Source organism: Meles meles, chromosome 5 (genome assembly GCF_922984935.1).
Source record: "Meles meles chromosome 5, mMelMel3.1 paternal haplotype, whole genome shotgun sequence".
Taxonomy (NCBI): domain Eukaryota; kingdom Metazoa; phylum Chordata; class Mammalia; order Carnivora; family Mustelidae; genus Meles; species Meles meles.
In genome coordinates, this window is record NC_060070.1 from 101,424,773 (window position 1) to 101,451,144 (window position 26,372).

At 41.3% G+C, this 26,372-nt stretch overlaps 1 protein-coding gene across 1 annotated transcript in view; it reads right to left on the reverse strand.

Annotated features, from left to right (window-relative positions):
* Positions 1 to 6,280: 6,280 nt before the first annotated feature.
* Positions 6,281 to 26,372, reverse strand: part of GCLC (glutamate-cysteine ligase catalytic subunit) — a 47,977-nt gene continuing 27,885 nt past the window's right edge. Inside the window, exons 5-16 of the mRNA XM_046004725.1 lie at positions 25,335 to 25,393; positions 25,088 to 25,221; positions 20,751 to 20,825; positions 20,181 to 20,297; positions 19,027 to 19,165; positions 18,475 to 18,587; positions 17,905 to 17,997; positions 17,512 to 17,616; positions 9,726 to 9,807; positions 9,537 to 9,640; positions 9,340 to 9,460; positions 6,281 to 7,897 (exon numbers count right to left, since the gene is read on the reverse strand). Coding sequence (XP_045860681.1) covers positions 7,686 to 7,897; positions 9,340 to 9,460; positions 9,537 to 9,640; positions 9,726 to 9,807; positions 17,512 to 17,616; positions 17,905 to 17,997; positions 18,475 to 18,587; positions 19,027 to 19,165; positions 20,181 to 20,297; positions 20,751 to 20,825; positions 25,088 to 25,221; positions 25,335 to 25,393 — 1,354 coding nt within the window. The 3' untranslated portion in view covers positions 6,281 to 7,685. The remainder of the gene's footprint in view (positions 7,898 to 9,339; positions 9,461 to 9,536; positions 9,641 to 9,725; positions 9,808 to 17,511; positions 17,617 to 17,904; positions 17,998 to 18,474; positions 18,588 to 19,026; positions 19,166 to 20,180; positions 20,298 to 20,750; positions 20,826 to 25,087; positions 25,222 to 25,334; positions 25,394 to 26,372) is intronic.

Here is a 26,372-nt window from a genome sequence, read left to right on the forward strand (position 1 = left end):
TCCTGATTCAGCTTTAGAAGATTAAAAATTTCTAGGAATGTATCCATTTCTTTTTGGTTGTCCAATTTGGTGGCATATAATATTTTGAGCATTCTCTTATAATCCTTTATATTTCTATGGTATCAATTGTTATTTCTCTTTAATTTCTGTTTTTATTTATATGAATCCTCCCTGTTTTTTTCTCAGTGAGTCAGCTAAAGATTTATCAATTTTGTTTATCTTTTCAAAGAAGTAGACCTTTGTCTCAGCAATCTTTTCTATTTCTTTTGAAAGTCTCTATGTCATTTATTTTCACTCTCTTATTATTTCCTTCCTTCTACTAACATTGGGCTTTGTTCTTGTTCCTTTGTGTGTAAGTTTAGATTGCTTGAGGTTTTTCTTGTTTCTCAAGGTGTACCTATCTCTATAAATTTCCTCTTAGAACTGCTTTCACTGGATTCTAAAGATGTTTGGACTGTTGGGTGCTCACTTTCCTTTGTCTTCATGATCTTTTATATTTCCTCTTTGATTTCTTGGTTAACTTTTTTAGTACATGTTATTTAGGCTCTACATGTTTGTATTTTTTCTCCAGCTTTTTTCTTTTGTTTCTAGTTTCATATCATTGTGCCATGAAAAGATGCTTGATATGATTTTAATCTCCTTAAATATACTTGTTTTGTGACCTACGATGGGATCTCTTCTGGAGAATATTCCATGTACACTTGAAAAGAATGTATAAGCTGTTATTTTTGGGTGGAATATTCTGTATATATGTTAAGTCCTTCTGGCCTACTGTGATTTTTTTTAAAACTTTGTTTCCTTTATTTTCTAGATGGACGATCTCTTCACTGATGTAAGTGGGATGTTAAAGTCTCCTACTATTATAGTACTACTGTCAATTTCTCCCTTTGTGTCTGTTAATATTTGGTTTCTGTTTTTAGATGCTCCCATGTTGGGTGCATAGATATTTATAATTGTTTTATCCTCTTCTCTGATCAATCTCTTTATCACTATATAATGCTCTTTATTGTATCTTGTTACAATTATTAGTTTTAAAATCTATTTTGTCTAAGTATTGCTACTGTTTTGTTTTGTTTTTTCTCTTCCATTTACGTGGAATATCTTTTCCATCCCTTCACTTTCAGTTGCATTTGTCTTTAGGTCTGAAGTGAATCTCTTGAGGCAGCATATAAGTGAGATTTAATTTTTTTATATATTTATTCATACCATGTCTTTTGATTGGAGCATTTAGGGTATTTAAAGTAATTACTGATAGGTACATATTTATTGCCATTTTGTTCATTGTTTCTGGTTATTTTTGGAGTTCTTCTCTGTTCCTTCCTACTTCTTTCACTCTTGTGATTCAGGAGTTCCTTTAGTGTTATGCTTTTATTCTTTAAAAAATTTTTTTGTCTGTTTAGGTTTTTGATTTGTGGTTAGCATGAAATTCATATAGAACATCCTAAGAATATAGCAGTCTATGTTGTCACTTAAGTTCAAAAACATTTTAAAATCACTAAAATTTTACTCCCCCTCTTCCATGTTTTATGTATGTTGTCTTATTTTAACATCTTTTTAAAATTCCCTTAATTTTTAGATATAACCGATTTCAGTACTTTGTCTTTTAACCTTCATTCTATGTTTATAAGTGATTAGTCTTAGGTGTATATTTGCTTTTACTCATGAATTTTTTCTTTCCTAATTTTCTTCTAATCTAATCTTTTTCTTTTTCACTTAAAGAAGTCCCTTTAATATTTCTTGTAAGGCTTGTTTCATAGTGATGAAACTTTTAAAACTTTTACTTTTTATTTTTTGGGGGGCCTGGGAAACTCTTTACCATCTCCTTCAATTCTGAAGAGTAACCTTGTCAGGTGGAGTATTCTTGGTTCTAGATTCTTTTCCTTTAGCACTTTATTTTTTTTTTAAAGATTTATTTATTTATTTGACAGAGCGAGCTCACAAGTAGGCAGAGAGGCAGGCAGAGAGAGTGAGAGGAAAGCAGGCTCCCTGCTGAGCAGAGAGCCCGATGCGGGACTCGATCCCAGGACCCTGAGATCATGACCTAAGCCGAAGGCAGCGGCTTAACCCGCTGAGCCACCCAGGTGCCCTCCTTTAGCACTTTAAATATATTGTACTACTCCTTTCTGTACTCCAAAGTTTCTGCTAAAAATTCAGTTGGTAGCTCTATGGCACTCCCTTATATATATAACCAGTTGCTTTTCTCTCGTTGCTTTTTAAATTTTCTCTTTATCCTTAATCACTGACATTTTAATTATTACATACTGTAGAGTGGACCTGTTGGGTTCATCTTGTTTGGAACTCTCTATGCCTCCTCAGCCTGGATGACTATTTTCTTCCCCAGATTAAGGAATTCCCGAGCTATTATTTCTTTAAATAAAGTTTCTGTCCCTTTTCTTCCTCTCTCCTCTTTCTTGGGCCCCTGTAATGCGAATGTTTGTGTTTGATGTTCAAGAGATCCTTAACCTGTCTTCATTTAAAAATTTTTTTCTTTTTGGTGTTCATTATGGGTGCTTTCTACTACTCTCGTCTTCCAGTTTGTTGATCCATTCTTCTGTATGCTTTGTACTGGCTCCTTGTAGTATATTTTTATTTCAGTTATGGTATTCTTTCTTCAGTTCTGATTTTTTTTTAAAGATTTTATTTATTTATTGACAGAGATCACAAGTAGGCAGAGAGGCAGGCAGAGAGAGAGAAGGGTGGGAAAGCAGGCTCCCCGCTGAGTAGAGAGCCCGATGTGGGGCTCGATCCCAGGATCCTGGGATCATGACCTGAGTCGAAGGCAGAGGCTTTAACCCACTGAGCCACTCAGGTGCCCCCAAGTTCTGATTCTTTTTAAAAATACTTTCTATCTCTTATTGACATTCTGAACTCATCCACTCTTCCCTTCAGTCTAGCAAGCATCTTTATGATTACTTTGAACTTATCAACTAGATTGGTTACGTTTAATTTACTTCTTTTTCTGAGACTTTTGTCTTGTTCTTTATTTGGAGCATATTCCTGTCTCATTTTGCTTGACTTCTTGTGTTTCTTTGAATTAGGTAGAATAGCTACTTCTAAACTTGAAGGAATGGTCTTGTGCATGGTTGTCTCCTATGTAGTTGTGTGTGCTTGGTGATTGGCTGGCTGGAGGTGTGGATGGTGGGAATGGTGGCTGGCATATGAGTAGGGGGTCCCAGGACATTCTATGTTGGTGGTGTGGCCAGGACTGGTGTGGGCACAGGCTGGGCAGTTTCAGGGCTCTCTGTACAGAGTGTCCCCAACAGGATGCTGAAGTGGGTGCAAGCTGGGTTATCTCCAGGAGTTCCTCTCAGGAGGCATCTTGGTGGGTGGCTGGAGCCCAGGCAGGGCATAGGCTGGAGAGATCCCAGAGCACTCCACACAGGGGGTGCCCTGGTAGGGTGGCTGGAGGCAAAGTGAGTGCAGGTTAGGTGCACTGGCAAGTTATGGGGAGCTGAGGTGGTGCAGACCTGGAATGTTTTAGGATGCTTTGTACCCGCGTCACCTTGGTGAGATGGCTAGCGCTGTGTTCTCTGGTAGTGTCCTAGTGTGTGCCACCCTGGGGGCCACTTTGGTGGAAGGGCTGGATCTAGTATGGGCTAGGGGTTGGGGCTCTGAGGTGGTGGACTGGCGAGGTCGCCTGGTCTGCTCCCATCCATGCTACGGAGGCAGAAGGGGAATATAAACCATGGTGCTCACCAGCCCCTCCAACTCAGAGAGAGTTCCAGCAGCCCCCTCCCCGCCACCCCCACCGCCCAGCATTTGGCAGTTTCTAGGTCTGCAGCCTTCCTATTTGCAGTTCCTTTTATAAACTGCAGCTTTTTTTTCTGTGCCCCAGAACATCCAGGGCTGCTGGGGGCTAGGGTCCCAGGGCTCACTGAGGCAGTAGGCCAGCTCGGGCACCTGGAACCCTGCTCCTGTCCACACTCTCAAGGTGGAGGGGTAAACTGCGCTACTCACCAGCCTCACTCACCCAGAGAGAGAATTCCAGCAGCTCCCCTGCCATTTGGCAGGATTCTATGGCTGATTCGTTTATATTCTAGTTCCCTTTTCAGACTATGACTTTTCTTCCCTAGGGAAGACGACCCTGTCTCTCAGTACTGTCCGTCCCCACCACAGTTCACAGCATCAGGGGTGGGGGTTCCTTTGTTACTGTGTCTCTGTCACTCTTGTTGTTCTCCATAGGGCCTCCCTAGCTTTTGTGGTGCCGCTGCTCAGTGAGCCTTCAGGGAGGAATTGCTCTATAAAGAGGTGTTGATTTGGTGTGCTCCTGGAGGAGGTGAGTGCAGGGTCTTCCATCACCATGCTGGCTTTGACCAGAAACTGTCTCGTCTTTAATTCGAGTTACTTGTTGTATCTAGCACAAAATAGTAGTCTAGTTTCCCACTTTTGTATGTGGCTGTCCATTATTCCCAATATCATTTACTGAAGAGACTGTCCTTTCCCCGTTGTGTATTCTTGGCTCTTTGGTCATAAATTAACCATATGTGAGGGTATTCCTGGGCTAGTCTGTTCCATTAATCTGTTTTTATGCCAATACCATACCGTTTGGATAACTACAGCTTTGTCATATAGTTTGCAATCAGAACGGAGCTGGATACATCATTGCCCTTTCGTAATCCATCTTCCACACTCGGTTTTATAATGTTTCGTATCATAGAACGTTAAGAGTGGAGGGAGCTTTAGGCATTATCCAGCTAGTTTCAGCTTCCACTTACAACAAAAACATGAATAGTCCAAAGGGTGTATTTCTCCCAGCCAAGGTCGCCTACCCAGGTCTCTGCCTTTCCAACTCAGACCTCATCAGCTCCCCTTTTAATTCACGCTTCTCCAAATATCTCTTGGACTGTAGGTTCAGAAATGTTTACAAAGAGTGTTAAACATTTGTACAAAATCATAATGGAAGAGAGCAGCTTATACTCATGGAAGTCTTAAAATAAATGAAAAGCTTACCCCAGAAGCACCTATAAAAAACCTTGCAATTAAGTAGGCTATTTATAGCTTTGAAAGGGCCCCTTATCTAAGCCCACACCACATCCTGGATTTCTACACATTTCGTGGCTCACGTTTGCGTAGGTGGTGGTTTAGAAAGAAGTGGTCAAGGCAAGGCTTTCTCCATTTTGAACAGAAAGGCTCACACAGCCTCAGGGGTGAGCCAGACAGCAGGGGCAGAGGCATTCTGGGACCAGAAACTGACCTCTTACTCATCCAGATCTGACGTGTAGTAAAATTAACCTTTGGGTTAAGTGACAGTCGGTTGTATTTTAAGTGAGTGTCTGAGAGTTTGGGTTCAGCTGCAACTGTTTCCACCAGGGAGAAGGCCCTTTTTGCTCTTCTCAGTGCTTACAGTTCTGTTCCTAAAACCCTGAATTCTCTGTTGTGCTCAAGTGGTAAAGCTCAGGAAAGGCAGTAGTCTGGTTTTCAGGCAGAGGAGGATCTGGCTACAATACATTAGAACTGAAGTGTCATTGAGACATAAATTGCCTTGCCTCTAACAGGTACAGAGCATGATCTAAGTCCTCGTTACTCAAAGTGGCCTGCAGAGCATCAGCCTCGGCATCTCCTGGGAGCTTCCTAAAAGTGGAGAATGCAGACCCAAACCCAGGCCCCCTGAACCAGAATATGTTCTTCACTAAGATCCTAGCAGATCTGGATACAGATTAGTTTGACAAGTCCTGCCCTAAGATCATTCAGATAAAGAAGTCTGAGCTGAGAAAAGTGGACTGACCCTTACCTTATGTTACAAGGGGCTGGGCAGGGAGGAAAGGGATGCTGATCCAAAGACATGGGTTGGCAAGAGCTCTTGGCTAGGCTGGCTGACTCAGTCCTGCATCTCGAGCTGAGTGTACACAGCACCGCCCCTGCACCCACCGACTCAGCACTGCAGCAGTCTAGAGTCAAAGAAACATTCCCTTCCAGGGTTCCTTTCATCCATCCAAGCAGGTTTCTCCCCGCCCAGTGGGGTGGACAGCTCCTAAGGAAGATGAGGCACCTGTTTGGAGACCAGGTTTCTTTCTAAAAATATCTGAGGATTGCAATGAAGAAATAATGTTATTGGGGTGCCCGGGTGGCTCAGTGGGTTAGGCATCTGCTTGGCTCATGATCCCAGGGTCCTGGGATCAAGTCCTGTGTCGGGCTTCCTGCTCGGCGGGGAGCCTGCTTCTCCCTTTCCCACTTCCCCCTCCTTGTGCTCTCAAAAAAAATATCAAGGAGGATCTGGGCTAACTACAACAATCCCCATCACCCTCCATTTAGCTGTGGAACTCACACATCCAAGAGCTGTCAGAATGCTAATTCCATTCTTTTATTTCCTCATACCACAAACATTTTAGTTCATCTGCCTTTTTACAACTTGATTTACACAAGCAAACTGCAAATGAAAAACAGGCATTCTTTAATCTTCCAAAATACATGTATGAAACATCACACAAAGCCTAGTATTTATACACAAACAGGCTTAGCTGAAGCAGCTTTATTGCAGTTTGTTAAAATTAGCATTACAGTTTAAATATTTATGCCTGTAAAAGTTTGCATAATCTACTATACATAGTTATTTCAGAAGCAGTTAGGACCTAACTAATTGGGGAAAAAAAAAACCTTTAACAGAAAGCACTAACAATTATGTAAACTTAATTTACAATTAAACATGTAGGGTCCTGATTCACAGAACTTAGTGCACATCATGATTCATTCATGGTTTTCACAGAGAAGGTAAGCACTATGTGGAATATTCCCCAGGTAAAATCTAGAATGGTCTTTAGGAGAAAGTCAGTATATTTACGGGAAACTAGAGAAAATAACAAAACAAAGACTTAAGCAACTGCATTTGATTTGAAAAGTATATATATAGCAGCGATCAGAACGAACAGGGGCCACAGCAGAAGGGCTGGTGCTATTTCTGACATTACTCTTGGTTTGTACAGGAAGAGAAACAATCACCCCGCTAATCACTACAGGTGAACTCAAAGGAACAGTCTTTCTTCCTACAGACTTCTCTTTAAACATAATGCCTAAATCAGCAAATTTAAACAAAGAAATACCTTTAATAACAGCTTTCAGTTCAATGCATTTTATTTAGAGGGGAAAGCTTGAGGCAGGGTGACCAAGCCGTTAGCTATTCCAATTACAAAAGAAACGGAGACAGGATGCCAGAAACCCAAGGTTACTCTTGAAGCATTTCAAGGGATTCAATAAGTGATTTTAGAGTACACAACACTGGGGAGGACTCAAAGAAAATGAACATGACCAACTTTTTTAAAGTAAAGGGATACATTTCAGTGAATCAGGTCCCAGGTAAAGTCTTAAAAAAAAAAAAAAACACACCCAGAATTTACAGTAAACATCTTGAGCTCTGGAATGCAGGTAGAGTACAGTGAGTACGTTACATCTACAAAAGTGCTCGGACCATAGGTCTTCCAGAGTAAGAACTGAAAAATGTACAAGCTAGTTCACAATAACTTTACAATGTTATTAAAATACCTTGTTAATCATAAAAATACTTTACTATGTACATGTACACTGTATAAACTCTATACCTACTGAAGGAAAGCCTCTAAATCCATCTCTGGCCGACTGGCCCCAGACAGTGCCATTCTAGAATTTGGTCTTCATCCCACACAAAGGGGCTGAGGAGTACTGCCGTTAGTTCTTCAGTAAAACAGTAATGGTTTTCTCCCTCTGCAGAAGGTCTAGGTGGAAGAGTCAGTTTTACTTCCACTATATTTAACTTTCCTAAATGCTGGTCCAAGTAACTCTGGGCATTCACATAATTCATTTGCAATCTGGTTACACTTTAAAATAAGGCTGTAGTTCATTTCGTCAGTTATGACACTGTCTTGCTTGTAGTCGGGATGGTTGGCGATAAACTCTCTCATCCACCTGGCAACTGTCATTAGTTCTCCTGGGGTGGGGGGAGAATTAAGACAATATAAGTTAACAGAAGGTTGTTTTAAAGTAAGGTGACATTTAGTGACCAGCACAAACACAATCCTGAAGAATAATCAGTAGGGCCCTCTGGTGTACCCACATGGCAGAGGCTGGGGAAAATGTTTGCCAGGGTGTTGGAAGAATTCCTCCCGGGGAAGAAGTCTAGGTTGCAGGCAGGCAACTAGAACTTCACAGCCAAGGTTCGATGTTACCCACACAGGGATGCGGCCGGCACTTCAGACACAGGGAGCTACTAAAGATGTCACGTACACAAGGACTACAGCTAACACTGAAGTGTTACATGGAAGTTGGCCAGAGAGTAGGTCCCACAAGGAGAAGTTTTTCTTTCTCTTCTATATAACAAGAGGATCTTAACTGGGCTGACTGTGGTCATCGCTTCACAATATATGTAAATCACAAAAACCCACCACGCTGTAGGCCTTACACTTATACTGTGATGTGGGTCAATTATCCTTCAACAAAACGGGGAAGAAATTCAACATCGGGAGCTAACGTGTGTACTAGAGCATGGGTCTTCCCATTTGGTCAAAGATTGCATCTGAGTCCAGAACTATAGGGTCTGAAGTTCCCATCTTCCATCAAAAAGGTGGAGAAAACAAGCAATAGTAAGTAGAGTGAAGGAAAGGAGGAACCGGCAGACACACCGTTTGGAGGTATTCTTTTGTGACTCCAGAAGGTTCATGAAAACCTCAAGGGAAACATTGATGCCATTACTCTTATAGCTGACCACTCCCTTGTGCCAGGCCCTTGCTAGGCGCCATCATGTGATCTCAAAACGAACCAAAACACAGGGGTTCTGGGGTGCTTACTGGATGGAAGCAGGCTGAAGAACCAGAAGTTCTAGCCATTGCTCCTGGAACCTAGAGTAACTTAGCCCTAAAGAGCGAGCCCGTGATGATGTACCACAACTGGTCCTAAATGACTAACAGGCAATCTAGTTCATTGTCTAAGATGCTATTTATTTTTTTAAAGATTTAAAAAAATTTATTTATTTGATAGAGAGATCACAAGTATGCAGAGAGGCAGGCAGAGAGAGAGGAGGAAGCAGGCCCCCTGCTGAGCAGAGAGCCCGATGCAGGGCTCGATCCCAGGACCCTGAGATCATGGCCCAAGCTGAAGGCAGAGGTTTCAACCCAGTGAGCCACCCAGGCGCCCCTAAGATGCTATTTAAAGATTCATCACTGCTTTATGAACCAGTAAGAGAAAAAGGACCCCTAATCAGTCAATGATTATAAGGTGTATCGTACTGTAGAGACATCAAATGTGAGAAAGAATGCACTGATAAAACACAGTGTACTCGAGCAGACTACTACTCAAGAAACTAAGATTGTAAGGCTGTAAGGTTCTGCCTACGTTAAGACTTAAAACAAGAAAGAAAAGCAAAAGATGCCATACCAGATGCTCTCTTCTTAATTAGCTTTAGATAGTTCAGAATGCTGCATCTGGTGTCCACATCCACTTCCATGTTTTCAAGGTAAGAGTTCAGAATCGGGATCAGCCCGGGAAACACACCTTCCTGTGAAAAGCAGGACCCATCATTAGTGCTCCGGCCACGGGCACAGGCAGTGAGGTGAGCAGAGCAAGGTCCCTACCTTCCCATTGATGATGGTGTCTATGCTCATCAGGGCATACTCCTCGAGCGCCTGCTCCGTGCTGTTCTTGGCCTTGCCGTAGCCGTCCACCACAGTGTTGCCACCTGTCGGAGGACAGGACACAGGCGCTTCAGCAGCCTGCTGGAGCCTCAAGTAAGTGACCCCTAGGAATCTAAGAGAATGTAATACCTTTGCAAATATCTTTCCTGAAATAAAACATTCCCTGCAAGACAGCATCTCGTTTCTGTGCAACTTTCATGTTTTCATCAACCTAAGGGAGAAAAATAATCATAGCTACGTCAGAACATTCTCGATCCAACATAGAAGTTGGGCTACCTCCCTTGCTTCTGCGATTAAGACTCACCCCATAAGAATTCTACTTTCCCCTTCAACGTTTTCTGCTGGAAGAACAGACTTTTCACTTATGTGGGGCCCGTGTCCTCCAACCACAGGTCAGCATGTGCTTTTTAATAACAGGGGAATTCTAAGTTTACTATTAAAAAACACAACAAAAACTTTTATTCATACAGGCTGCCTGCACTCCAAAGCACCTTTGTGACTGAGCCTACTAAGAAATCCGTGGAGGGCAAGGGATCGGTTCTCCCCACACAGCACAGTGACTCATCCAAGATGCCAGGGTAACCAGAGGCAGAGAACCCAGAGAGAACGTCTGCTTCAGGGCTGTGCCCTCCCTGCCACTGGGGATTTGCTGCCTCACTGTGGTGAGCAGAGGAGAAGAGTCGACAGGTTGTCAGATCCGGAATAAGCTTAGCTCTCCAAGAACAGAGGGTCCATCAGGTAGTTCTAGCACATCAACTAAACACGAGCCCAAAATATTTTTTTAAAAAATATATACCCAGGAGCACCTGGGTGGCTCAGTTGGTTAAGCATCCGACTCTGGATCTCGGCTCAGCTCTTGATCTCAGGGTTGTGAGGAGTTCAAGCCCCACATTGGGCTCTATGGTGGCCAGGGAGCCTACTTAAAAAAGAAAAAAAGGAAAAAAAAAAGGAAAAAATACATACTCAGCAGTAAGACTGCTGGATCATGTGGCATGCCCAGGCCACACACCAGACCAGTTAAATCAGAGCCTGCGATCGTGGGTCCCAGCTATCTGTATCTTTACTTTATATCAAAGCTTTGTTGACACACAATGTTATGTTAGTTTCCCACGTACAAAACAGTAATTCAACAACTGTATCCATTATGCTGTGCTTGCGACAAGTATAGCCCCCATCCGTCACCATACAACACTACTGCAGTACCACGGACTATATTCCCTTCATGCTTTCTCTTTCCTCCCTAGGACTTAGTCATTGATATCCGGAAGCCTATACAATCTGTTGCCCTTCCCCGTTTTGCTCACTCCCCCATCCCCGTTTCCCCGCAACCATCAGTTTGGTCTGATTCTGCTTTTATTTTGCTTTTTTTAGATTCTACATAGAAGGAATCACGAGGAATTTGTCTTTCTCTGACTTAGAATAATACTCTTTAGGTCCATCCATACTGTCACAAATAGCAAGATCTCATTCTTCTTTATGGCTGAGTACTATTCCAATATATATAGAACCACATCTTTTTTCTCATTCATGTATTAATGGGACACTTGGATTGCTTCCTATGTCTTGGCTATTGTAAAAAATGCTGCGATAAATATAAGAGGGGTGTATATCTTTTTGAATTAATGTTTTCATTTTCTCTGGGTAATTACCCAGTAGTAGAATTACTAAATTACCAGTCTCATTTTTTTTGCATGTAGCTGTCCAGTTTTCCCAGTACCATTTATTGAAGAGACTTTTCCCCATTGTATATTCTTGCCTCCTTTGTCCCAGGCTGACCACATAAGAGTAGGCTTACTTTTGGGCTATTCTGTTCCATTGATCTATGTGTCTATTTCTGGGTCAGTACTTTACTGTTTTTTTTTTTTTTTAAAGATTTTATTTATTTATTTGACAGAGAGAGATCACAAGTAGACAGAGAGGCAGGCAGAGAGAGTGAGAGGGAAGCAGGCTCCCTGCGGAGCAGAGAGCCCGATGCGGGGCTCGATCCCAGGACCCTGAGATCATGACCTGAGCCGAAGGCAGCGGCTTAAACCACTGAGCCACCCAGGCGCCCCAGTACTTTACTGTTTTAATTACAATAGCTTTGTAGTAGACCTTGAAATCTGGGATTGTGAAACCTCTAGCTTTGTTCTTTCTCAAGATTGCTTTGGCTACTTGGGGGAGGTGGTTGTTGTTGTTCCCAACAAATTTTAGGATTGTTCTAGTTATATGAAAAATACTCTTGGTATTTTGATAGGCATTGTGCTGAATCTGCAGGTCGCTTTAAGTAGTGGGGGCATTTTAACAATATTCTTCCAATCCATAAGCATGGTATATCTTTCCATTTTTTAGTGTCATTTTCAATTTCTTCCATCCATGTTTTATAGTTTTCAGAGTAGAGGTTTTCACTGCTTGGTAAAGTTTATTCCTAGGTATTTTATTCTTTGTGGCTTAATTGTATATAAAATTGTTTTCTTTCTGCTTTACTATATATATGTAAATGCAACAGAGTTCTGTCAATTTTACATCCTGCAGCTTTACTGAATTCACTTATTACCTCAAATAGTTTTTTTTTTTTTTTTGGTGCAGTTTTTAGAATTTTCTGTATCATATGTCATCTGCAAATAATGAGTCTTACTTATTCCTTACTAATTTGGATGCTTTTTATTTCTTTTCTTGTCAGATTGCTGCGACTAAGACAACTTTCAGGACCATGTTGAACAAACCTGGTAAGAGTGGATATCCTTGTATTGTTCTTGATCTTAGAGGAAAAGCTCTGTTTTTCACCATTGAGTATGATGTTAGCTGTGGGTTTTTCATATATGGCCTTTATTAAGTTGAAGAATGTTCCCTCTAAACCCACTGTGGTGGGAGTAATCATGAACGGATGTTGAATTTTGCCAATGTTTTTTTTGGTGCATCCGCTCAAATGAATTTTCTCCTTCACTCTGTTAATCTGGTGTACCACACTGACTGAGACTTACAAATACTGAACCATCCTGACATTCTCAGAATAAATCTCACTTGATCATGGGGAATGATCTTTTTAATGTGTTGCTGAATATGGTTTGCTAATATCTTGTTAAGGATTTTGCATCTATGTTCATGAAAGATATTCAACTATACAATCTTCATCTGGTTTTGGTAATAGGGTAATGCTGGCCTCAGAGAATATATTTGGAAGCTCCTTTTCCTTTTTTTTTTTTTTGCAAAGGTATAAGGGAAATAGATATTAACTGTTCTTTAGATGTTTGGTAGAATTCACCTGTAAATCCATATGGTCCTGGACTTTTGAGTTTTTGAATTATCAATTCCTCTTCATTACTAGTATTTGGTCTGTTCAGATTTTCTATTTCTTCTGGATTCAGTTTTGGAAGATTCTATTTCTAGGAATTTATCCATTTCTTGTTTGTCCAATTTGTTGGCATATAACTTTAGTAGTCTCATAATCTTTTGTATTTCTGTGGTGTCAACTGTTACACTTCCCTATCATTCTGATTTTACTTGTGTCCATTTTTACTTGAGGAATCTAAAGATATTTCAATTTCATTGATCTTTCCTAATTTTTTTAGTGTCTGTTTCACTTATTTCTATTCTGAGCTGAATTACCTTCCTCCTACTAACTTTGGGGTTTGTTCTCCTTTCTCTAGTCCCTTTAGGCATAAGGCTCATTGGAATTTTTGTTTCTTGTGATAGGTTTGTATTACTGCAAATTTCCCTCTTTAAACTATTTTTTTTACTCTGTCTCCCAATTTGGAGCATTGTGTGTTTATTTTCATTTGTCTCCATGTATAAAACACTCCTCTTGATTGTAATTTCTCAATGACTTTTTAAGACCCTTAAAGTAGACCTTTTAACACTTTTTATTTCCCATAATGAAATCTTAGGAGAATCTTAACCTCTATAAGATAAAGGGTCATGTTGAACTAGGATGGATGGTGCCAAGTGTTTAATTACTGAGCTTCTCTCCCATACTTAAATTCTACTGTTATGGGTTTTGGGGTTTTTTTGTTTTGTTTTGTTTTTGTTTTTTGAAAGACACATGACCTCCCTGAATAATCTAGACACTTCTAAGAACATATCCAAATAACAGCCTAAAATTCCATCATGGTTATGGACAGGTTTTCATTTCTAGTATTTTTTTCTTACTCTTGACAAAAGTTCATAAAGATCATTGTTTTAACTTTTGCTTTAATAAGTTTCTCTTTAGAAATATACTTTACTACTGCATTTTAGATTCTCAGTTTGACTGCTAGCTAAGGTTTACTTTAAATCTCTGAAGTACTTAAAGCTATGGTTTTCCCTTTAGAGACTAGCTTTACCAGCATACTAGTTTTGAGTTCACTTAAAACCTATGAGGAGGGGCGCCTGGGTGGCTCAGTGGGTTAAAGCCTCTGCCTTCAGCTCAGGTCATGATCCCAGGGTTCTGGGATCGAGCCCCGCATGGGGCTCTCTGCTCAGCAGGGAGCCTGCTTCCCTTCCTCTCTCTCTGTCTGCCTCTCTGCCTACCTGTGATCTCTGTCTGTCAAATAAATAAATAAAATCTTTAATAAAAAAAAAAAAAAAACAAACCTATGAGGAAAGCAATTTTAAACTTCCAACTTCAGTTAAATTCCTCTTGAATATCTTTTTGTTGAATTTTAGTGGGAATGCATCTTGTATGGTGTTTATTCTTGTGGGGTGAAGATTTTCCTTAATTTTTGTTAAATCTTCTTCAGGCACTTGGAAAAACATGTGCTGTGGTAGGAGACTTGTGATAAGAACCATATAACCCAGCTAATAAACTGTGCCTTTTAATTCCCCAACAACCTTTCTCCTCCTTCGGTTATATGGCCCGTCAGGTACTGCGTACAGGCAAGGCACTCTTAAGTGACTTACCTCCATGAATCCCACATGTTCTTACAACAGCCCAATTATCCCCAATTCTACACATGCAAACCGAGGCACTGGGATGCTAAGTACCTTGTTCAGGTTAAAAAGCCTGTAAGGAATGCAGGTGATTTATGAATTTACTGCTCACCATGCAGCCCCATCAGAGCCACCACACTAGAGTGCCTTTAATTTGCTTCTGCTTCTGAGAAAGGTCTGCTACATTTTAAGGTACAAAACAAAAATCACAGGTCTGCTATCCTGGAAGAATACAGAAAACTGCTTTCTCTGTTTAATATTTTATTCTCACACTTCTGTTACAGTTGGTCATTTCTGCTATCTCTTCAAAAGGTCATTATCCAGTTGTTTTTCCATAGTTGTCCTTGTTTTAGGGAAGCAAACTTCTACACCATTATGTTGCTCTTCTGGATCATCTGTTTTAGCTTTTTAACAGGATAGTTTAGTCTGTTCAAATTTGTTTTCATCTTATTTTCACCATTTTACATTCTCTGGGCTATATCATCATACCACTCCTTTACCCCACCCCAACCTTTTGTGGCACTTGGAAAGGTTCTCTTTGTTTTTCTCCCACTCCTTTTACCTAGCGGGTTAGAAGTAAAATCTCTTATTTCTATACTGTACCATAAATCTCCTTCAAGTATCCCCCTGGTAAGTAAGAGTTCTGACATAATCTATTAAATTTTGATAGGATCACCTGGAATTTCAAGTTTGGGAAGAAATTCTGTTCTCTTTACCCTTCCAGATTCTGTAGACTTTTCTCCAGCTCATAGTATTTAATGTTGGAGATGAGGAGGGGTATCAATTAATTTTTTTCCCTCTTGGAGCTATCTGAATTTTTTCTCCAATTCAGATGGTTGATTTTTCTCTTTAGGATTCAGAAATTCCTAGATTTGGGTTCTTTCAGTATTTCTGTCTCATCCTTAATGGACTCTCACTCTGGGAAAATTCTATTTCTCAGATTACCAGATCTCATTTTTTATAAAGACCATTCTCTTTTAAGTGATTATAAACATCGAATTTTCCAGAGGAATTCTCTGCTAGTTTTTCCATGATTTCCCATTTCTTTCTCATCCTGCTGAGATAAATCTCAATTTGGTCTCTAAATTATTAACTTGGATCTTTAATAATAACATCAGCTCTACTGGTAAAAATAGTTTTAAAAGTATAGCTTTGGGGCTCCTGGGTGGCTCAGTAGGTTAAAGCCTCTGCCTAGGTCATGATCCCAGTGTCCTGGGATCAAGCCCTGCATTGGGTTCTCTGCTCAGCAGGGAGCCTGCTTCCCCACCCCCTCTCTACCTGCCTCTCTGCCTACTTGTGATCTCTGTCAAATAAAATCTTAAAAAAAAAAAAAAAAAGTAGCTTTTCCTAAGAAGTCTTCTCCAAATGCTCTCCTGTTCATTGCGCTTGTTTATTTTGTGACCTTCCCATAGAATATTTTCCAAGGGCACTAACTAGAAATTCTTTAGTTCTTTCCAGTTGCTTGAATTAACTATATTTCACCGAGGGGAATGCATTCTGTAAGCCCAGCTGGGCCCTTCCCTTAAGGCTATTAAAAGTTGGGGCGCCTGGGTGGCTCAGTGGGTTAAAGCCTCTGCCTTCGGCTCAGGTCATGATCCCAGGGTCCTGGGATCGAGCCCCACATCGGGCTCTCTGCTCCGCTGAGAGCCTGCTTCCTCCTCTCTCTCTGCCTGCCTCTCTGCCTAGTTGTGATTTCTCTCTGTCAAATAAATAAAAAATATTTAAAAAAAAAAAAAAAAAAGGCTATTAAAAGTTTACCCACTTTCTGCTGGCTTTCAGACATCTATTCAAATCTGTTAACAAAGGCTTAGATGGGGAACTTCCCGGGACGCTCCCTTATAGGGCCTGATCCCACTAGCACGTACACCCATATGGGTAAATGGTCCACAGAATCCTACGGGTTACTTTTTTTTTTTTTCTCCCTATGGGTTACTTTTGGTCAGGGTGTTAAGAACAGGCAGAGACGGGGCGCCTGGGTGGCTCAGTGGTTTAAGCCGCTGCCTTCGGCTCGGGTCATGATCTCGGGGTCCTGGGATCGAGTCCCGCATCGGGCTCTCTGCTCAGCGGGGAGCCTGCTTCCCTCTCACTCTCTCTGATTACGTCTCTGCCTACTTGTGATCTCTCTCTGTCAAATAAATAAATAAAATCTTTAAAAAAAAAAAAAAAAGAACAGGCAGAGACAAGCTGACAGCCAGACTTCCCTCAGGGTGTGCGGGTGGGACAGGTACAGGCTGGCGATCCCTCTCAGAGAGATGGTAGGGAGTGAGGAAGGGTGGATGCTGAACAAGGCATTTCTCTGTGCTTGCTCTGTCAGGCTGCTCTACCTCTCCCTTCTTTGACACTAAATCCTCAGCAGACCCCTCACTCAGCCCAGCAACCTTTCCCAGCCACTTGCCGTGCCCAGAGACCCACTAGGCCCGGAACCAAAGGTCTCCAGTTAGTTAGTTGCTGCCTCACAGTCTGCAATTGTTCCAGGGCTCCTCTGGGAAACTGCTTCCAGAGAGTTTCTTTTCTGGTTGTTACTGGATTGGAGTGGATGAACTATTAGTTGTTTTTCTGAAAGTCTAATCTACCTTCTCCAGAAACATCTCCAGTTTGGCTCCACTGAGGTGACCCTTCCCTACATCCCCTGCAATTACATTTGCTCCACTCCTCTTTTCTTTTAATACGGTCACCAAAACGGCATTTGGGGGAGGATGAAATCAATCTGTGGATTCCCTCCAGCCATCAACCTGAATTGAAAGCCTCTATAAAGTAGTTATTCAAAAGCAGCCCTAAATCTCTTTCAAACAGGCTAAGAAACTACTGTTAGCACTTTGTTTTCCAGGAATCTCTACTAATGCAGTACTAAAATCTATAGCACAAGCTTTGGTTTAAGAGGAAAAAGAATAGGGTGGAGGAGAAGCATTTTATTCTAAATGGTGAAAATTCTCCATCAGGTCAGATCTAAAATAAGTATTACACATAAATGAGCAACAGATAATCTACAGATACCCAAACCCATTGCTATACTGAAACACATTCTTACCTTTGATAGTGGAATGAGAAAATCCAGTTTGTATGAAAGGATCACTCTGGTAAGCAGCACCACAAACACCACATATGCAGAGTTCTCAAAGTCTGTTAACTGAACCTGGACAAGCAAGAGCCCAGAGAAGTTACAGACCAACCACACAAACAAGCTCTTCCCCGACAGGACCCTCCTCAGATCATGTCATTCCCAAGCCAGCTCCTACTTCAAGAAGGCCTGGGAAGTCCTCTCTCCACAGTCTAGTCTCAGAAATCAATCCTTAGCTTTTGGAGCTGCTTTTACCATGCACACATATGATTTGAATTTGAAGAGCCTCTGAGAAGAGTGTTAGAAGGATAAGGGGCAGAGGACGGGCATCACTGAATCACTTCTTGCTGACACACATCTTACCTCCATGGGTCGGAATTCTACTCTCCATCCAATATCTGAGTTTGGAGGAGGGGGCTTAAATCTCATTGTCTGCCAATTTGTAGACTGAATATTCTATAATAAAAAAGCAGAAAACCAACTTTCCACATGTCCAGGAAAATATTAAGATGGTTTGATGTTTAATAAAGGAAGATTATGCACTGTTGATACCAGATACTCTTTAATTAAAAATACAAAAAGGTACAATTTAAGATTTCCTTGGTGTGTGACTTGCTGGGAAAACAAATGTTTAACAAAAGTTGGGTGATAGGTTGGTAGCAGAGAAATATCTGATCCTATTTTTTTTATTGCAGCATATGTGAATTTTTCACCTTTCTGCGAGCAAGAGAAAATAGTGAAAAAATGCAGAATCAGAGATACAACTAATCAGAATCATAAAATAAGGGTACTTTAAACCACTCTAAATGTCTTAATTCTTTACTGCACTAGACAATGAAAGGCATCAGAGATTTCTCCTATTACTAACCACTTGCAGGTACAGAAAATGGCCTCTGTTAGTGAAGTGAAATGCATTTAAAACAGAGGAGATACCTCAAAATGGTCAGATTCATTGGCATCATCCAAGTGTATTTTCTCTTCAAACAGAGTCAGTGGGTCTCTAATGAAGAGATGAGCAACATGCTGGGCCAGGAGATGATCAATGCCTGTCAAGAGAGGTCACACCAGACTCCCGTCAAAGCCTCAGGCTCCACTGTGTCTAAGTCCAGTAAGAAGACAGGACAGTTCAGCAAGTTTGAAGACAGGGCATCTAGAAGCTTAGGAAATGGCTGGTTTGTTCAGTATCCACAGGTCCCCCAGGGTTTTACGCTACAGCCCCTGAGGAAGTGTCACAGGTTTATCTGCTGGTGGGGCACTGGTGTGGACCTAGATACAGACCTCCCAAGTAAGTTCCTTTGCAAAAAGTCAGGATGATGTCACAAGTATTTGGAACTTGAAACTTCAGAAACAAGCAGTCTCGTAAGAAAAGTTAAGAGACTTCACAATAAAAATAGAAACCAGACCAGAAATCAGCAAAAAGTTCTCAATAGCTCTGAAGAACTAAAGGTATACAATCCAATCCAGAGAAAAGGAGGGGCTGCTCACCTTCCTGCAGCAGCTGCTCGTAGATTTCTTTGTCTATCGTCAAGTCGATGTCATTGTATTTCTCCCCGCACTCAGATAAGTAGCTGTCTATTGAATCATATCGGGACTTACTGATCCTATAGTTATTGTTCTTCAGTGGCTAAAATTGAAAAAAATACAAATGAATGCCCCAAATAGTTCTATTTAAATGCTTTTATGTTTTATATGTAATAATTATATACAACTATCCAAACTTAAGATCCTGAAAAGAAGTTAATCCTGAGAAATTATTAGGGAAAATTATGAAATTTGGAAGTAACTGTAGTAGCTGTTCTCTGATAGGATTTAAGTATACTTTTTTTTTTAAAAAGCAGATTGCCTTCATTCTTACTAAGCTAGCAAAATATATGCCAAGCTTGAAAGCAAAACTATTAGCATAAAAGTTATTAAAACCATTTCTCCTTTAAAGTTTTCTTCTACTCAGGCAACATGTTCAGCAGCTCATGAGCACTCACACAAAGACCTGAGCAGCAGTGCAGCCCTGGCTGGGAATGTCAGAGGCACTTGGAAGGGCTCATTTAAAACCCTGTCCAGGTCCCGGTTCTGGAGATCCTTGTTCATTAGATCTAAAATGAGCCTGGTTGTCTATTTATAAAGATCTCCATAGGTGGTCTTGATGCACACTCCACGTTGGAGAGGTGCACGGTCACAGTTCAACATGCAAACAAGAGGCATTAACTTCCCCTTATTAGGCATACCTAACCCTTTACATGGGGCAAAATAATCTTCGACCACAGATTCCACAGCAGAAAGCTTATATACAAAGCACTCATGTAGTGCCAAAAAGCCTTTTGGTAACAAGAGCCTTTCACCACTTAGTTTGAAAACGTAGGAAAAAAAGCACCAGTAAGTTTCAGAAGAGAATGAAACAAATACAGATTTCAGCACGTGATGAGATCATCTTATCCAACCAAATCATGTTTCCCATATACTTACCCCAAAACAAACATGTATGACATCAAAAACAAGTTCAAACCTGTGAATTTCTTCCCACATGTGACTAGCCCATTCAAGATAACAATTTAAGGGAGACTTCAACATTGTTAAATAGTTACAATAACCCCATTTTACCTGCTTGACTTTTTAAGAAGACTATTAAGGAAAATCACTCCTACCTCCAGTCCTCTCTCCTCCCGTGTTCTATCATCCACAGATGCAGAAATCACTCCCCAGCGACAATCAATGTCTGACACATAGCCTCGGTAAAAAGGGGATGCTGCGCTCAAAGCCATCTAAAAACAAACAAGAGTCAGCACCTGCAGGTTCAAAGTGTCACTTACATGCTGAGAAAAGCCCCATGCGGTTATCTCTGGTCCAGAGGAATCCGTTGAGGTGAACCCTATGGAGTTCTACTCCTTTGTGCCTGCATTTTCATAGCAAAAGACACCAGAAGGGACTCAAATCCTTGAATGGGATTCATTTAAATCACCCCCTCTGTCACACTGAATGTGAAGGATGGGAGAGGGGAAACGGCTACACTCAAACTTGACGCTAACACACAGGTGTCTTGCCAGTGATAGTAAACTCCTACAGCTGGGAGTCTTAGTCCATTAGCTCTAAAGGCATACTATTTATGTCCATTTCTGAATAAAGTCTGAACTGGACTTAAATGGCAGAGTAAGCAAATGTTGCACAAGCAGTCTCTCTACAAGGAAGTCTTTAAATAAGATGTCGTTTCTACTTACAACAATTGGACAGATTGTGGCCAACTGATCATAAAGGTATCTGGCCTCCGATATGCTGCAGGCTTGGAACGTTACCTGTTTAAGAATTACAAGTTATTAACAATGACGAAACAACATCTTCCCCGAGGAGTTGAGTCTGAGAAGGGGGATGGCCGAGGAAGACAGTGGGCATGGTGTGCAGTGGTCACTCCACGGCTAACAACAGTTATTAACACAGCAGTTTTGTTTACATCTTGCCTTGGATGAACTCTGCCCAACAAGGGTATTTGATCACGTTCCCGATATAAATAACCATTTCCTAAGTTAAATAAGATTAAACTGGCAGGAACAGAAAGGAAGACACTGGGTAAATGTCAAGTTCTGAAAGGCATCCCCTTTTCTGCTGGCTTGTTTCCTTCGCCAGCATCCCAGGCACTTAAGTGAGCTCAAGGGCTAGAGAAATTTTGGCACAAGAGCATAGAGATGCTCATGATGGATTCCCAAGCTCACTGGTGGCAAGTATAAGGACTAGCCTGGGGCAGAGTGAGACTGGAGGAAGGGAGAGCAGTTAAAATACTGCAGCTGACAAGGATGTAACCCAGGAGGCTGTAGGAGGCACACCAGAGTCCAAGCAGCAGCTGCTGGGGGTCAGAGGGTAGGGTATAGAGATTGAAGGTATGACTTAGGCTTTGGCTTGGGTGTCCTGGAACAGCCAGTGAACAGAGGCACCAAGACACGATGGGCATATGAAGGAAAGAAGCACATAAAGCAGCCCTTTATTTAAGTGGCTGGGTGTCCAGGACTGATGCCCATCTGAGTTGGAGAAGTATTTAGGGAGTAGGCTCAGATAATTTTCTGACGATGGGCAAGATCACCCAGGAAGCCTGCACAAGAGGGATAAGTAGAGCATTTCAGACTCAGGCAGAAAAAAAAAATCCTACTGGTCATTAGTACAAAATGTTCTAGAAACAATTACCCAAAAGAAACCAAAAAAGTCCTGCCTGCCTTGGGGTGGGGAGCAGTGGAAGGGACTAGGAACACAAATCCTGCTTGTGTTAGCATATCTATATTAACTACAAATGGGGTCACAGTTTTCCTGTCTTCTGTGGTTATTTAATAATGGTATTTTGAATTTAGTGTTGGTGCAGGAAATAAGGTAAGGGCTTGATCCTTGAAGGAGCAGCAAAGTGAATATGTTTATTATTGTAAGCCCAACCTGTTATTTCCCATAGTTTTAGCCAGGTCTCAATTTTGCTTTTTTAACAAAGAACTTGTGTTAGGAGACTTGCCGTCTACCTGGAGAATTATATTCATGTCAGTGTGGTAACTAACTACAGAAAACTGTTTAGATAACTTGCTCTAATTTCTGTTAATGATTCAATGCTATATTTTAATTGGAGTGTACTGGCAATTAACCAGCCATTACAAGTTAATACAACATAGAGAAGAGCTGTGTCCTAGACCTCAAGGAGTAAGAGTACCAAAGGTTAAAATAAATGATTAAGAAGTGTCGGCAATTAGGTCACTCTTCACCAAAACAAGGGAAGTTTCTGCAAAGAGGTGGGAACTCAGAAATCAGCTTGTGCAAGGCTAAGGATAAAATGGCAAGTGAGGAAATGGGAGACAGTAAGCCAAGTATTTACAAACTTCTCTGCTGGGACAGATTGGCTTCTCTTAGATGACCTAGTATATACTAGACAATTCACAGGCAAATCCTGGAAAAAAGTATGCTTAAGAAAATCTGCACCTGGAATTCCAAAGTTACAACAGTGATTCTAGATATATTCAGTAACTGGCCTCAGCACTTGAGAGCTAATGTATCTATCTCCAAATCAGACAGGATATGACTGTGGTTAATGGCTTGGGGTGGGGGGAGTAAAAGAATCTTTATGCCTTAAAGTATGAACAGTTTTGGCTTCTGGTGTCCTTTTAAAGTATCTCATAAAAGGAGAAGCACTGTCACTAGGAAACAGAGGGGAAAAAAGAGGAAGTATGAAAAATAGATGTTAGAAACCTAAATGTCTAAAATTTACCTAGAACCCATTCTTGAAGCCACCCGGTTTTCTTAGAGGTTCCTGGAAAAACCTATTACGGCGTGCGTGAACTTAAATGATTCTTAAAAAAACTCCCCAAGAGTCAAGCATTTGAGTTTGCTTATGTGACTTCTGTTTTGTACAGTTAAGTCTTCCATTAACCTTAAAAAACTCAAACATTTTCTGCTTTAACAAGCAGTTTCTAGTTTTCCACTTGAGAGACACAAAGCGGGGTGTTTTCTGAGGTGATGTGTGGAATTCATCTCATTTCCCACACACTTTATGTGATTCACGCTAATAACTTTTTTAAAAAAGATTTTATTTATTTATTTGACAGGCAGAGAGAGAGAGGAGGAAGCAGGATCCCCGGGAGCAGAGAGCCGGATTTTTTTAAAAGATTTTTATTTATTTATTTGATATAGAGAGAGAGAGATCACAAGTAGGCAGAGAGGCAGGCAGAGAGAGAGGGGGAAGCAGGCTCCCCACTGAGCAGAAAGCCCCATGTGGGGTTCGATCCCAGGACCCTGGGATCATGACCTGAGCCAAAAGCAGAGGCTTTAACCCACTGAGCCACCCAAGTGCTCCACTGAGCCACCCAAGTGCTCCACTGAGCCACCCAGGTGCTCCACTGAGCCACCCAGGCGCCCCTCACGCTAATAATTTTTTAAGTTGAGTATTCAAAGTAGGGTCTTGGATGTGCAATCAAGAAAACTTCATCCTAAACCCATGACAAAGTGTAAACTTGGATGGAAAATTCTATCTACAAGTAAAAAGGCTAGAACACATTTATTTGAATGGTGTTTCAAGGGAAAGACTATCCCTTTGGAGAGAAGTGACTGTGCTATCCCCCGCAGGGCACACTGGTTTAATATTGAACCAGAAACGGCAATCAGTACCCCAACTGCACAGATACAATTTTAAAGCCATGCTCTGTAAGTTCTAAAGCTTTATGGTTCTCTTTAAAAACATTTGTAATTAAGATAGAAGAGCAGATACATGGGTAAAAAAAAGTTGAAAGGTCTTTTTTAATGAAATGTGACCCTCTGTAAGGAAACTTACTGGCCTATGCTTGTTTGGAAGACCACACACTTTATACCACCTATGTAAGTCAGGGAAATTAGGAAAAAAAAATTATGGTTATGTAAACACATTCAGCATGGAGAAATCTGACTCTGGCATTCGATTTTCATTTTAGAGAGTTATAAAAATAAGCACATCAGAGCTTTATGTGCAAGAAGCACAAGAGCATAGAGATGCTCATGATGGCACACGTCTACACTGCAGCTGTCTGAGATGATGGGAATGCTGAGTTTTGGGGCCTCTGGGTGAACAGCAGGCAGACCAGAGGCCCAAGAACTCACATAGGGGCCAGGCTTCACACCACTCCAGGTCTCTAAGGATACTTCTAATCTTCTGAAGTAATCCGAACTGGATACACTCTCCTTGGACAATAACAAGTGGCCTTTTTATTTGAAATGGTCAATTTTCACTTTATACTTTGTGCAAGTCCTACTCCTGTTATGATTTTAAGCAAAGGAAAGGTTAAAACAAGCACTTCCATTGATTAAAAAAAACAGTGAAGTAATTATTAGCTTCGAGTCAGACCTAGAAGAGAACTTAATATAAGCCCTCCGGTGAACCGAGAAAACCAAGATGAAAAGAAGTGAGGGGAGCTATCCAAGTCCCGCATGAGGGACAGGCGCAGCGCGAACCCACTGCTGCCAGGTGGGTCCTGTGCCCGCCCATGCAGGTCCTAAGTGAGCTTGGGCACAGTACTTGCCAGGGGCACCAGCCATCTGACTAGAGCTGCAGGAAGCTTTAACGGAGGACACAGAGAAAGGCTGTGCCACCTCCTATGTGACTTTGCCAGGAGGAAGGCAAACACAGGCTGCTCAGTCGTTCTTTTCCTACCACTAGATGGCCTTGCCTGGATATGAACAATTACGGTCCAAACAATCCTTCCCTTGGATCACAAGGGCACTGGAGTGCATCCAGAGTTCCCTTTCAGAAACAGATCTGAATGATGTTACAAGCTCCAGGCCCAACCATCACTAGAAAGAATAGAGGCAGGGATCATGGAATAGTTCACACTGTAAGTAACAACCATTTATCTCTGTAGCAAACTGGAGATGCCATGATTTCTCCAACAGGAGGTAGCCACCAATGAATTCAGTAAGTATCACTGGTTTTCAGAAAGGCATACTTAGCTTTCATTTCAACTGTTATTACAGTGTAATTGTAAAACATGCGTATCTATAAAGCAAACAAGTTAGTAAGTAGAAATGGATAAGGGCACTCTGCCTCTCTGTGTATTTGAAACAATACCTGAAGACAGCAATTGCCCATTCCAAATCCCATGGCATCCATGTAAATATGATCAGGCTTAGAAGCTTTGGCTGCCTCTTCATCTTCAGGAAATGTTTCTATAAACGGAGACGGTGTATTCTTGTCCTTAAATACTGTAGGATTAAATGAAACAAACAAATGAAACACGGGACAAGGGTGAGATTCAAGGATTAAACAGCAATTCCCCAGCTGCTCCTCCCACCCCACCACCCCTCTGTGGACTTACTTGGTACGTTGATAACAACCTTTTCTCCTCTTCTGTGTCGGATATTTCTTGTTAGGGTACTGAAACAGACAACCAAACATCATAAATCAGCCACCTAAGAACCAACAGGTAAAAGAATTCACTCGTATGCAAGTAAACAGAAATCCTCCTTCAAATGAAGTGTCTGAGGCAATCCTACAGAATATCCCTGTGAATCAAGCTATTCTAAGGGAATTTTCTGTGAGAAGTCTTTGCATTAACACCACTTCCTCTGCCTCTTGATCAGGAATGCTATTCTCTTCCCTGTTCCACCCTGGATACCTGAGTCCTGTAACTTCTCAACTCAAATTCAAGTGTCTGGGGTCTGCCAGTGGTCTGGGCTCACCATGTATTCCTAACCCTCCCCGTGTTCACTCTGAAGACTTCAAGCTTTAATAACTCACTTTCCCTAGGCACCTCTGGAGCCCCAATACCTTGTTACTGTCCCTCCCAATTGGCAGTATTAATACCTATTCTCTAGACCCACAGCGTCTAAACCAGAAGCCAGCAGGCACACTGTGACCGCTGTGCACCTGAAATGGAGCAAGTCCTAATTAAAATATGCTGTGAGGATAATATACACAGCAGATTTTGAAGACTTACTACAAAATACAAAAATAAAGCAAAATGTCTTATCAATAATTTTAAAATACTGATTCCATGTTGTAATAATTTTGGATAAACTGGATTAAACAATACAATAAAATTAAGTCCATCTTGTTTTTACTTTTCTCATGTGACTGTTAGAAAATTTACAACACCTGAGGCTTGACACAATTGTAGCGGACAGCGGTGATGCAGACTCAGCTTGGGGACCAGCCTCTCCCATGCCTGCTGGGATCTCCTCAGTCAGAAGCACCCTCTCCCTTCTCCGAGGAGGGTCTCTAATGCATCTACCTTGTGGCATCCAGCATAACCTTATCTTTTCTTGCAACTGAATCTATCTTCCCCCTGGGCACACTCTAACATTTGAAGTCGGGAACGTTGCCTACAATCTGTTCCCCCAAAAGACTCTGCATG